Raw genomic sequence first — 14,577 nt, 5'->3', positions numbered from 1 at the left:
ATGAAGGTAAGCGGATAGGGGTGTGGCCAGACGGATGTCGGTATGTAAAGGTACATTGTGGAGTTTTTTATTCAGTGCTAAGCACGAAGTGAGGTTAGTGCAGACTGACGCTGAGCGGAAGCCAGAATGAAATAGAACCTTCTGTAGTTTGGTAGTGAAAAGGGTTAACCTTCTGTAGAGGTTAACCTTCTGTAGTGTGGCAGTGAAAGCGTTAACCCTCTGGTAGCGTGGCAGTGAAAGGGTTAGAGTGGCAGTGAAAGGGTTAACCCTCTGGCAGCGTGGCAGTGAAAGGGTTAGCGTGGCAGAGAAAGCGTTAACCCTCTGGTAGCGTGGAAGTGAAAAGGGTTAACAGTTAGCCCCGCCCCCCCTCACTTGTTCTCCAGGATGATGTCGGGCAGCCAGATGCTCTTGGCCGGGACCCGCAGCTCGGAGGTCAGATCCCCGTACAGCAGTGACCTGGGCGGCTGGTCCCACCTCAGCCTGTAGTCACACCACTGCTGTAGGAACACAACATACTCCAGTTATATATACTGTTGGTCAAGTCTCGTATTGGATTGTATTTTATTCTTTTTTATTTATATAGTATGATCTAGTTATATTATAATCAAATAGAAATAATACAATTATATAGTATGTAGAAGTATAATATATAGAATTATACATTATATAGATATATTATAGATACATGTGTGTGTGTGTGTGTGTGTGTGTGTGTGTGTGTGTGTGTGTGTGCGTGCGTGTGTGTGTGTGTGTGTGTGTGTGTGTGTGTGTGTGTGTGTGTGTGTGTGTGTGTGTGTGTGTGTGTATAAATGAATGAACCTAAATATGCAATTTAACTGATGGATACACAACATTTATTTATTTATGTTAATTTAATTGTGTTGATGTTTCCATTTCTGCAAAATAAGTATGTACATTCTGTTTGGTTTGGTAAACATTGCACTTAGTCTATCAGTGTACTGTATGTGTGTAGGGGCAGGTACAATAAGGTCTATCAGTGTACTGTATGTGTGTAGGGGCAGGTACAATAAGGTCTATCAGTGTACTGTATGTGTGTAGGGGCAGGTACAATAAGGTCTATCAGTGTACTGTATGTGTGTAGGGGCAGGTACAATAAGGTCTATCAGTGTACTGTATGTGTGTAGGGGCAGGTACAATAAGGTCTATCAGTGTACTGTATGTGTGTAGGGGCAGGTACAATAAGGTCTATCAGTGTACTGTATGTGTGTAGGGGCAGGTACAATAAGGTCTATCAGTGTACTGTATGTGTGTAGGGGCAGGTACAATAAGGTCTATCAGTGTACTGTATGTGTGTAGGGGCAGGTACAATAAGGTCTATCAGTGTACTGTATGTGTGTAGGGCAGGTACAATAAGGTCTATCAGTGTACTGTATGTGTGTAGGGGCAGGTACAATAAGGTCTATCAGTGTACTGTATGTGTGTAGGGGCAGGTACAATAAGGTCTATCAGTGTACTGTATGTGTGTAGGGCAGGTACAATAAGGTCTATCAGTGTACTGTATGTGTGTAGGGGCAGGTACAATAAGGTCTATCAGTGTACTGTATGTGTGTAGGGACAGGTACAATAAGGTCTATCAGTGTACTGTATGTGTGTAGGGGCAGGTACAATAAGGTCTATCAGTGTACTGTATGTGTGTAGGGCAGGTACAATAAGGTCAGTGTACTGTATGTGTGTAGGGGCAGGTACAATAAGGTCTATCAGTGTACTGTATGTGTGTAGGGCAGGTACAATAAGGTCAGTGTACTGTATGTGTGTAGGGGCAGGTACAATAAGGTCTATCAGTGTACTGTATGTGTGTAGGGGCAGGTACAATAAGGTCTATGTACTGTACTGTATGTGTGTAGGGGCAGGTACAGATAATAATTTTCTTCTTCCTGTTCCTTTCGGCCATGGAATTTTGTGGAGCATATTAATATGTACTGTTGGACTGTAATAATTCCATGTACGAATAAATAAAAATGAAATGAAATTCGTATGACTTTTTACCATGTCTATTTTATTATCTATTCTATTTTATTATTTGTATCTTTGCACAATCGAGGCGGTCATCATGGCCACCTTCATTTCACTTCATGTCTTGTGTATGTGTACATGACAAATACTTGAATACTTGAATCTTGAATCTTGATGTACCATAATTCACGGCCATGTCAATATGATTTATGTATCGTTACCATTAAAATCCAGACACTTGTCATCAGGGCCTCCTCCTTTTCATTCTGAAGATGGATAGATCATTTTTTTTTTGTTAGTACATTATTTGCACACAAACTCTCCCCCTTCGCACACACGCACTCTCTCTCTCTTTCTCTCACACACACGCGCGTGCGTGCGCGCACACATGCACTCTCTCTCTCTTTCTCTCACACACTCACACACACACGCGCACACACACTCTCTCTCTCTCTCTTTCTCTCACATGCGAGCGGGAGCGCACACGCACTCTCTCTCTCTTTCTTTCTCTCACACACACGCGTGTGCGCACACACACTCTCTCTCTTTCTTTCTCTCACACACACACGTGCACACACACACACTCTCTCTCTCTCTCTTTATCTCACACACACACACACACACACACACACACACACACACACACACACACACACACACACACACACACACACATGCGCGCGCACACACACGCACACACACACACACACACACACACACACACACACACACACACACACACACACACACACACACACACACACACACACACACACACACACACACACACACACACACACACACACACACAAGTCTCCTCACCAGAGAGATGAGGTTGGTGAGCGTGACCTTGATGGAGACCTTGGTTATCTCGTCCCTCTGCTCCATGGGTCGGACGTGCTTGTTGTAGCCCTTCATCAGGTCCTTGAAGAGCTCCCCCTCCAGGTTGATGCCCCACACTGCAGGACCAGCAGGGAGGGATTGATTGATTGATTGAGAATTGTATTAACAGATTGCAGAATGGGTACAATACAGTACGGCTCAATACACACAATTGTTAAGGGGATGCAGGAAGGCTGCTGGCCCAGATGGAATAACAGGACGCATACTTAAGTCCTGTGCTAACCAGCTAGCCCCGGTGTTCACCACCATATTTAATCAATCCCTGGCGGAGTCAGTGGTCCCTGCCTGCTTCAAGATGTCTACCATTATTCCGGTACCGAAGAAACCCTCCCCAACATGTCCAAATGACTACAGACCGGTGGCACTCACCTCTGTGGTCATGAAATGTTTCGAGAGGCTGGTCAAGGACCACATTTGTGCCTCCCTCCCCAGTGATATGGACCCTATGCAATTTGCATACAGGACAAACAGGTCCACTGACGATGCGGTCTCCCAGGTACTGCACAGCACCCTCTCGCACCTTGACCGTCAGAAGGGGGGCTATGTGAGACTGTTGTTCATTGACTACAGCTCAGCGTTCAACACCATAGTCCCCACCAGACTGGTGGACAAGCTGATCGAGCTAGGTCTGAGCTCCGCCCTGAGCGCCTGGGTACTGGACTTTCTGAGCGAAAGACCCCAGGCGGTCAGGGTGGGGGTCAGACCTCCAACACCATCACCCTGAGCATCGGGTCCCCCCAGGGCTGTGTTCTGAGCCCCCTGCTGTACTCACTCTACACACACGATTGTGTGGCCAAGTTCAGCTCCAACTCCATAGTGAAGTTCGCAGACGACACGGTGGTGGTGGGGCTGATCTCGGACAACGACGAGAAGGCCTACCGGGAGGAGGTTGAGGTACTGGAACGCTGGTGCCAGGACAACAGCCTGCTCCTGAACATTGGTAAAACCAAGGAGCTGATCGTGGATTATAGGAGAGGACAGCAGGAGACGCACACACCACTGATGATTAACGGGGCTACCGTGGACAGGGTGAGCAGCTTTAAGTACCTGGGGGTCCACATCTCAGAGGACCTGACATGGTCAACACACATAGACACAGTAGTAAAGAAGGCGAAACAGCGCCTCTACCACCTGAGACAGTTAAGGAAGTTCAGAGTATCGGGGAAGATACTCCAGTCCTTCTACTCAGGAGCTGTGGAGAGCATCCTGACCGGAAACATCACTGCCTGGTATGGAAACAGCACGGCACAGGACAAGAAGGCCCTACAGAGAGTGGTGCGCTCAGCCGAGCGTACCACGGGTATTGCACTACCCCCCCTGCAGGTTCTATACAACAAGAGGTGCAAATCCAGAGCCTGCAGGATAATGAAAGACCCTCACCACCCCAATAACAGCCTGTTTCAGCTGCTGAGGTCAGGCAGACGCCTGCGAACCCCAGCTACTAGGACAGAGCGGCTTAGGCTCAGCTTCTTCCCCCAGGCCATCAGAGCCCTGAACAATGAACATTGAGTGCTCAGAACATTGAACTATCCACACACAAGCACACATGAACACACACACGACACGCACGCTGTGCACGCTCACACACGAGCAGCCACTTAACACTTTAACATGAGCGGGCACACACTCATGTCGCACACTTATGGCCAAAAGGAAAGGACACTTTAAATTAGAATAACAGGAACAGTGTATTGCACTACCAAAGCTAACTAGCATGTCCCATATGCTCTGTAAATAACTATGTACAGATACCGAGATGTCACTCCATGTTACCTGTTACCTGTTTACTGCACAATGTTGTTTTTTCATTTTTTGATTCTATTATATGTTGTACCACTGTATCGCACATCGTTGCGGGCAAGACCACCCGCATTTCATTGTATACCTGTATGCCGTGACAATTAAAACTCTTGACTTGACTTGAATACTTGTCTACGCCACGAAGCCCCGCCTCAAATCCGTCCACGCCTGGGCTCTGTGGCTCTGCAGATACCCCCTACTCGTCTGGGCACTGTGTACTCTCAGGAGCCCCCCCCCCCACACACCAATAAGCCCTGGTAGAGGTGCATTCCCTGCACCCCCACCCCCCTCCCCCCACACACCAATAAGCCCTGGTAGAGGTGCATTCCCTGCACCCCCGCCCCCCCCCCCCCCCCCCCCCCCACACACCAATAAGCCCTGCTACAGCTGCACCCCCTGTATGTAACGTATATCTACTGCTCTGACTGATGTCACGGCTGATGAGAGCACAACAAGAGGACGGGAGGTTATCAAATATCCCTTCAATGTTACAAAAAAATGTATCTCGAGCCCAGTTCTCACTACAATGTGTGTTGTAACAACATTGGCAAGATGACCACGGCTGACTTTAGTGTAAAACAAAACAGCAAAGACGTGACTTGATTGTCCAGCAGGGAGAGACTACAATACAATACAATAGGAGACAGGACTGAGACATTACGAGACATTAAATATGAAATTTAATGATTTGGTTTGTTATAAAATTATGCAAATAATGTACAGAGCTAAAGCAAAGTTACTCCCGAACCGGGTGCAACGTTATTTTTTAAATACATGAAAGAAAATATGATTTGAGAGATATTTGTAAATGTACTGTTCAAAAAGCTAAGACAGGGATTAAAAGGAGGTGTATTTATATTATTGGGGTTAACTTGTGGAACAATGCTGATATTGTAGTGCCCGGAGGAAAGAGGAATAAACGGAGGTAACGTAATGCTTGTTTAATGTACAAAGCCACGTCAGTAAACAAGAACACCAGCACATGAATCCCAGCACAGCAATGAATGAATAACAACCAGTGCAACCTAAATAGATGTCCCCTCTGGCCCCGGTGCCAGATCATTAGTTCCCTCCCACTACACAACATAGTCAGAAGATGAACACGAACCAATACTGTAGTCACTACACCAGCCCCCCCAGTGTTCACCTCAATAATACGAAATCCTCACGGTGAGGAGGGCGTATGGCCCGGCCCCTACGACTGTAGGTAAAGTCAGGAGGTGCGGGAGGGGGTGTGACAGCGTCCGTCACCTCCTCCTGCCGAGCAGGATGGGGGTCAGTGACCAGACGCTCACGAGCGGCGGGGGGTCCGAGGGGTCGCAGGGGGGAATGGCCCCGGCGTGGCAGGGGAGGCAGGACCGGGGGCAGGACCGGGGGCCGGCCCCTGCGCGGCGGCAGGGCCAAGTCCAGGGGCAGTTCAAGGTCCAAGTGTGCCGGCTTGAGGCGATCCACGGAAACACACTCAGGCCTACCCCCCACGTCGACCACAAAGTTCTTGGCCCTGGCCTCGATGACGCGGAAGGGTCCGTCGTAAGGAGGGCGTAGCGGAGTCCTGTGGCCATCGTGACGGATGAACACGAACCTCGCCGAGTGCAGCTCCGGGGGCATCCTCGACGTAGGGACCCCATGCTGCGTAGTCGGGACCGGGACGAAAGTCCTGGCGCTGTCCAGCAGCGAGGCGCGCTGAGCAGCGGCAGACCAGGGCTCTGTCGACCTGGGAATAAAGTCACCGGGGACCCGTAGCGGTTGTCCAAAAACCAGCTCGGCCGACGACGACTGGAGGTCCTCCTTTGGCGCCGTCCTGAGCCCCAGCATGACCCACGGGAGCTTGTCCAGCCAGTCGCCGTCCGTGAGGCTGGCTCGAAGGGCGGCCTTCATGGAGCGATGAAAACGCTCGCAGAGCCCATTTGCCTGCGGATGGTAGGCGGTCGTACGGTGGAGCTTGACCCCCAGACTCTCCGCCACCGCCGCCCACAGTTCCGAAGTGAACTGTGAGCCACGGTCAGAGGAGAGATCAGCCGGGGTGCCGTAGCGGGAGACCCACACCGAGATGAATGCCCGGGCCAGGTCGGGGGCCGTCGTTGAGGAGAGCGGGACCGCCTCCGGCCAGCGAGTCGTCCTGTCCACCATGGTGAAAAGGTAGTTGTATCCGTGCGAGGGGGGCAGCGGTCCCACCAGGTCCACGTTGACATGGTCGAACCTCCGCTCGGGCACAGAGAACTGTTCCAGGGGGGCCTTGATGTGCCGATGCACCTTGGCGCGCTGGCAGGCGGTGCACGTGTCGACCCAGGCTCTCACATCCCTCTTGAGCCCCTGCCACACAAATTTCTCCGACACCAGTCGCGAGGACGGCTTCCTGCCAGGGTGAGACAAGCTGTGTATGGCCTCGAAGACAGGGCGCCTCCAGTTGGCGGGGACCACCGGCCGTGGCTGACCCATGGAGACGTCGCACAAGAGCGTAGCCCCCGCGTCACCGAACACCACCTCCTCCAGGCGCAGTCCAGTGTCCGACGACTTGAGAGCTTGGACGGCAGGATCGGCGGCCTGGTCCGCAGCCATGCTGACGTAGTCCAAACCCAGCTGCACCGCACCGACCACCGCTCTGGAGAGACAATCTGCCACCTGGTTGGACTTCCCAGCAACGTGCTGGATGTCCGTGGTGAACTCGGACACGTAGGCGAGCTGGCGCTGCTGGCGGTCGGACCACGGCTCCGCCGCCTTGGACATGGCGTGCGTGAGCGGCTTATGGTCCACGTAGGCCGTAAACTCACGTCCCTCCAGCAAGAAACGGAAGTGCCTGACAGCAAGCCACAGCCCGAGGAGCTCCCTGTCGAACGTGCTGTACCTCTGTTCCCTGGGCGACAGCTGGCGGCTGAAGAAGGCAAGCGGCTGCCAGGCGTCCCCAACCCACTGCTCGTACACCGCTCCCACAGCAAAATCAGAGGCGTCCGTGGTGAGAGCGGTGGGCGCCGAGGGCGAGGGGTGGGCCAACATGGCCGCACGGGCCAGGGCCTCCTTGGTGTCTTGAAAAGCCTTGACCCGCTCCGCCGTCCAGTCCACCGGCTGCTTCATCGTCTTGCCCTTCTGGGCGTCGTACAGAGGCCGCAGGATGTGAGCGATGTGGCGGAGGAAACGATAATAAAAAGTCACCATCCCGATGAACCCCTTGAGCTCGCTGACTGTGCGGGGGCGCGGAAACGCGGCGACAGCTTCCACCTTCGAGGGGAGGGGGGTCACCCCCTCTGCGGAGACCCGGTGCCCGAGGAAGTCGATGGCGCCCCGCCCGAACTCACACTTCGCCGGGTTGATGATCAGCCCATGCTGGCTGAGCCGTGAGAACAGGGTTCGGAGGTGGGACAGGTGCTCCTCCTCAGTGGCGCTCGCTACGAGGATGTCGTCCAAGTAGACGAAGAGGAATGGCAGGTCCCGGAGCACCGAGTGCATGAGGCGTTGGAAGGTCTGCGCCGCGTTCTTCAGGCCGAACGGCATTCGCAAGAACTCGAAAAGCCCAAAGGGCGTGACGACGGCCGTCTTGGGGACGTCCTCGGGGTGCACCGGCACTTGATGGTACCCCCGTACCAGGTCCACTTTCGAGAAGAAGCGATTGCCTGCCAGGTTCGCCGCAAAGTCCTGGACATGCGGGACCGGGTAGCGGTCAGGCTTGGACGCGTCGTTGAGGCGGCGGTAGTCCCCACATGGGCGCCACCCACCGTCTGACTTAGGAACGATGTGCAGGGGAGACGCCCAAGGGCTGTTCGAGCGCCGAACGATGCCCACCTGCTCCATGTGCGCAAACTCCGCCCTGGCGACGGCCAGCTTCTCCGGGTTGAGGCGTCTGGCCCTGGCGTAGAGGGGCGGCCCACTGGTCTCAATGTGGTGCTCCACCCCGTGTTTCACCGTGGGCGAGGAAAAAGTGGGCTTGCCCAGGTCGCGGAACTCAGCGAGCAGCCGAAGGTACTGGTCACTTTCGGCGAGTGTATTGGACCACCCGCCGTAGATGGCCTCCCCCTGCGTACATGCAAAGGAAGCGAAAGTCTGCGAGTTGACCAGGCGCTTGTTCCCCACGTCCACCAGCAGGTTGTGGGCGCACAGAAAATCCGCGCCAAGGAGGGGGAACGTGACAGCCGCAACGACAAAATCCCACGAAAAACATTGTCCTCCGAAGCATACGTCCACCGCCCTTGTGCCGTAAGAGCGGATGGGCGTGCCGTCCGCACCCGCCAACTGCGGACCGCGCTCTTCTTTTGCCACATCCGACCTCTCTGCCGGAATGATGCTCCACTGGGCACCCGTGTCGCAAAGGAAACTGCGACCAGAGGCGGTGTCTCGGATGAAGAGCAGCCTGTTGGTTACGCCAGCGCTCAGGGCCACTACTGAGCGCCGGCCCCGCCGTTTCCCGTAGGTCCGAAGGTGCAGGGTGAGCGGCACCGTCTGGCCTTGGCGCCAAACGTGGCATGGAAGAAGCAATGGCCCGCTGCGTTACCGTGCTGACCAGAAGGCCTGGCGTCATCCCTCGCTCTCCTGCGACGGTCCGGTGGCGGGGCGGTCGCGGGAGCGAGCAGGTCGGTGGACCGCTGAGGCATGGCCAAAACGAAACGGTCCGCCTCCCTGGCCAGGGCGCGGGGGCCCACGATGTCGGTGTTGGCCAGTGCCATCCTCACTTGTGCCGGCAGCGTGCGCATGAACAGCTCCGTAAAGAGGATCATGGGGTCTTCTCTCCCCAGCAGATTCAGCATCCTCTCCATGCGGGCAGAAGGTCTCTCGTCTCCCAATTCCGACATAGAAAATAAGCGGCGCACCCTCTCTGCAGCGGACAGTTCGAATGTATCTAGCAGTAGGGTCTTGAGGCGCTCATATTTGTTCGTCGCCGGGGGATCAGACAAAAAACCTACCACTCGAGCTGCGGTGGAGCTGCCCAACACTGCCACCGTGTGGTTGTACCGGTCGTCGTCGTCATCCACGTTGCTCTTGTTGAAGTTTGCCTCCACAATAGCAAACCATGCAGCTGGAGCCGCCTCCCAGAACTCAGGTAGTTTGATCGTGGGCGCGCGCGCACCCTGCGCTTCCCTGACGGGGGATGGTGATGGCTGCCGATGGCCAGAACGTCTTCCTCGTCCGGACATTTTGAAAGAATGTTCGTTCGCTGATTATTGTACACAATCCGCCGTAACAAAAATCCACGTCGGGGTCACCAGTGTAGTGCCCGGAGGAAAGAGGAATAAACGGAGGTAACGTAATGCTTGTTTAATGTACAAAGCCACGTCAGTAAACAAGAACACCAGCACATGAATCCCAGCACAGCAATGAATGAATAACAACCAGTGCAACCTAAATAGATGTCCCCTCTGGCCCCGGTGCCAGATCATTAGTTCCCTCCCACTACACAACATAGTCAGAAGATGAACACGAACCAATACTGTAGTCACTACACCATACAGTTAAGAATGAGTAATTCGCTTTTGGTTTTTAAGAAAATGGTAATGGTAATACTTTTTTTTTTTTTTTGTTAATTTCTTTTAGAATACTGTTTTGGAGTCTTAATTCTTCAGTCTGTACCTTTTCAGTCACTGCCAAATCAAATATTGTTAAATGATTGTGCATATTGTATTGTGTGTGATGACTGAATAAACTACTACTACTACTACTACTACTACTACTACTACTACTACTACTACTACTACTACTACTACTACTGCTACTGCTACTACTACTACTACTACTACTACTACTACTACTACTACTACTACTACTACTACTACTACTACTACTACTACTACTACTGCTACTACTACTACTACTACTACTACTACTGCTACTGCTACTGCTACTGCTACTGCTACTGCTACTACTACTACTACTACTACTACTACTACTACTACTACTACTACTACTACTGAATGAATGAATGAATGAATGAATGAATGAATGAATGAATGAATGAATGAATGAATGAATGAATGAATGAATGAATGAATGAATGAAAACAGAAAACAGAAAACAGATTGCAGAATGGGTACAATACAGTACGGCTCAATACACACAATTGTTAAGGGGATGCAGACCAGAGAAAGACGTTTGTCTTGTTTACATCAGGGTCCCCCATTTTCAATTCATATTGACATTTATGACATACACAACATACATGACATTTATGGCATAGGGACATACAGGTATTTAGTACTGATACATTTGTGACATAAACGGTATTCAAATATACAGTACTGTTACCCATAGATCCTGACAGAGTATATACATATGATGGGGAGGGGACTGTACATTAGGAGGGGGTGGGGGGAGAGAAATATACATACGGTGGGGTGGAGACTATACATTTGGAGGGGGTAGGTGGGTGGGAGAGAAATATACATACGGCGGGGAGAAAATATATACATGCGGTGGGGAGGAGACTGTCTATTAGGAGGTGGTGGGGGGTTTGGGCATTTACGGTGGGTGGCCAGTTTCGAATTGCAGCCTCCCGTAGGTGCTCTTTAACAGCGGTTTTGAATGTGGGTAGGGATTCACATTCCTTTACAGCTTTGGGTAGGGCGTTCCACATTGATGTGGCATAACTGCGAAACGTGTGTAGTCCCTTGTTTGAGCCGAATCTGGGTTTAACATGATTTGTTGAGCTTCCTCTGGTGTTGTGGTTGTGGTATTCACTGACCTTTGGGAAGTATTTTGACATGTACATGGGTACCTTAGTCATATAGTGTATCTTGTAGACCAGGCCCATTGCAAGTTGCTGTACTCTGTCGTCTACTCTAAGCCATCCTAGGTTGTCAAAGTGGGCAGGGGTGAGGTGGGTTCTAGGAGTAAGGTCAAGTAGTAGTCTGACCAGTTTGTTTGGTGATGTTTGTAATCTTGTTTTTAGCGCCTTTGAGGTGCTTTGGTACCATGAGGTGCACGCATAGTCGTAGTACCCTTGAACGAGTGCTCCTGCCAGAGTCTTCAGGGTATTCTTGTTTACCAGAGAGTAGATCCGGTACAAGAATCTAGTTTGTTGGTTGACTTTTTTTTATTACATTGGATGCCATTTTGTCACAGGAGAGATTAGCCTCTAGGATGGAACCCAGGTATGTAATTTCATCTTTCCTTGTGACAATATTGTCACCCACTGTAACTGAGAAGCCGTCGGTCTTGCTGAGTTTGTTATTTGAACCGAAGAGAATGGACTCTGTTTTGCCCATGTGTAATGATAGTTTGTTATCAGCGAGCCATATGCAGATTTTGCCTAGTTCCGAGCTGAGGGTTTTTTCAACCTGTAACTTGTTCTTGTCAGAGACCAGCAGGGCTGAGTCGTCCGCAAACTACTACTACTACTACTACTACTACTACTACTACTACTACTACTACTACTACTACTACTACTACTACTACTACTACTACTACTACTACTACTACTACTACTACTACTACTACTACTACTACTACTACTACTACTATGATGTGACTTGATGGTCCAGTGAAGACAGACTACAATATGAGACTGGAATATGATGCGTCCCTCTGACAGGTTTGATTGAACAGATTTGAAGAGCTCAAAGGTGGGATGATTTCAAAAGGAAGTTCAAACAACGTATTCTTGAGAAACATGCCGCGGACGGTTAACCATGTGTTTTTGAATCAAATTGATTAGATCGATTGTTCCGATTTTTTTTATTGCCGATTGTTGTTAATATGTTTTTTTTTTTTTTTTTTGGTTGATAACGAAGATCAACGATACATTTGAGATGATGCACTGGGTTGCCTGTACGTTAATGCCAAGCAAGCAGTGCAAAAATGCTTCCGCATTCGTCACCGCACGCTAGTGCGGTAAAGCGCCCTTCTTTTCAGACAAATGCTACCGTGCGTGCACCGGCGGCGGCGTGCTCGCTCAGGTGCGTGCGTGCGCCGGCGTGCTCGCGCGAGGTGCCCGCGCATGCGACACGAGCGGAGCTCAATATATATAAGTCACCGCCCCTTATTCAGTATCTAGCAAATAGCTCAATTGGCAAGGACACATGGCTGTGGATCCTATGGCTTGTTTGCTGGCGAGTTCGAATCCCATCAAAAATATTTTTTAACGTGATTTTTTTTTAACGTGTATTCTTTCGCCGATTAAGGTTAGGCATTGTTTCGGAGTTGGTTAAGGTTAGAACGGTTAAGTTTAGGCGCTGTTAAGGAGCTGGTTAAGGTTAGAGTTTGTCAAAGAGAATGGCAATATAATTTCTAAGGTTAAGGTTAAGGTTAGGCATTGTTTCGGAGTTGGTTAAGGTTAGAACGGTTAAGTTTAGGCGTTGTTAAGGAGCTGGTTAAGGTTAGAGTTTGTCAAAGAGAATGGCAATAGACAGCCTATTTCCGCGCGACCTGGGCGCTGGGCGGCGGAAAATGAAAGGCGCATTACTGCATGCCACTATGGTAAATTTTTGCACTGCTTGCTTGGCATAAAGCTACACGCCACTGGGTTAGGGCATTTACAAGCTTGTAGCTTCAGCCCTAACCTTTTCGACCAACTTGTAATTTTATTTGTGTGTTTGTTTTTTAAACTTAATTCATTCATTCATTCATTCATTCATTCATTCATTCATTCATTCATTCATTCATTCATTCATTCATTCATTCATTCATTCATTCATTCATTCATTCATTCATTCATTCATTCATTCATCCATTCACAGTCACTAACACCTAGTGGTGCATTCATTCAGGGCTTTATCTAGAAAATCACATAAAACAATGCAATACAATAGTCTCATGTTGAGGACATAATATTATTATTATTATTATATCTGCTTCATCCCTAGTAACGAGAGCTACGTTGAATGCATACCGTCACGCCACACCGTGACAATCAACCGTACCAAGTGCCAGGGGTGTAAAAAGTGCCAGAAATGATACTTAAGTGAAAGTATACAAACCTAATAATACGAAACAAATACCTGGTAAAGGACAAATCCCCCGAAAACAGTATTTAAGTATTGTAACAAAGTACAATTACTCAAGTACTTTACACCCCTGCCAAGTGCACACAGTGACAATCCAGCGTACCAAGTGCACCCACACAACACAACACAACATTCTGCACTCGCACACACACAAACACACACACACACACACACACACAACACAACATTCTGCACTCGCACACACACACACACAAACACACCACAGGTCACTTTAAACACACAATTTACACACACTTTAAGAAAATAACTTGTTGTGATTGTTGCATAGTAACGGCAAGTATAGCATAGGACATAGAAGAAAAACTGCACATTGTATAGGGCATGTACACATAGGACCCAGTGCCTTTAAGCGATTTTATTAACAAGACTATTTACCATGTCTAATCTAGTTATCTTTTTTTTTATCATTATTACTATTACTATTGTTTTCATTGCACAATCGAAGCGGGCATGGCCAAACGCTTTTCACTGTATGCCCTCTGGTATGTATGTGGTGAATAAAACTCTCGAATCTCTCGAATCTCTTGAATCGTGAATCTTGAATACACAACAGTGTCAAACCCAGCAGTTACGTACAGTAGTAGTGATAAACAAGCGCTCCTACCTGTGGTCCATAATGTGGCGAGTATCAACAGGAGTGAAAGAGAGTCTCTAGAATCCATCTGTGTGTCTGTGACTGAGTGCTGTCTGCCTGGGAACAAAGCAGAGACCTATCTGCTTCACACACAGACACTACCGCTTAGGGTTGAGGGCCACCTGGCCCCCTTGCGTGTGTGTGTGTGTGTGTGTGTGTGTGTGTGTGTGTGTGTGTGTGTGTGTGTGTGTGTGTGTGTGTGTGTGTGGTGTAGAGGCACATGAGCAGAGGTATGAGGGTCAGGGCTTGAGGGGAGAGGGTGAGAGTGAGGGGGGGGGGGGGGGGGGGGGGCGTGAGGAGGGGGGGGGGAGGGGGGGTGTT

The 14,577-nt window shown here is 50.0% G+C and overlaps 1 protein-coding gene across 1 annotated transcript in view; it reads right to left on the bottom strand.

The window, feature by feature from the left end:
* The window catches only part of chrng (cholinergic receptor, nicotinic, gamma), a 53,088-nt gene extending 38,792 nt beyond the window's left edge, over positions 1-14,296 (bottom strand). The window contains exons 1-4 of the mRNA XM_084312864.1: positions 14,227-14,296; positions 2,797-2,933; positions 2,196-2,240; positions 373-497 (exon numbers count right to left, since the gene is read on the bottom strand). Coding sequence (XP_084168990.1) covers positions 373-497; positions 2,196-2,240; positions 2,797-2,933; positions 14,227-14,284 — 365 coding nt within the window. The 5' untranslated portion in view covers positions 14,285-14,296. The remainder of the gene's footprint in view (positions 1-372; positions 498-2,195; positions 2,241-2,796; positions 2,934-14,226) is intronic.
* Between the last annotated feature and the right edge of the window lie 281 nt (positions 14,297-14,577).

Source organism: Notolepis coatsorum (assembly GCF_963971535.1).
Source record: "Notolepis coatsorum genome assembly, chromosome: 4".
In the NCBI taxonomy this organism is placed as follows: Eukaryota; Metazoa; Chordata; class Actinopteri; order Aulopiformes; family Paralepididae; genus Notolepis; species Notolepis coatsorum.
This window is presented reverse-complemented; position numbering and strand designations above follow the sequence as displayed.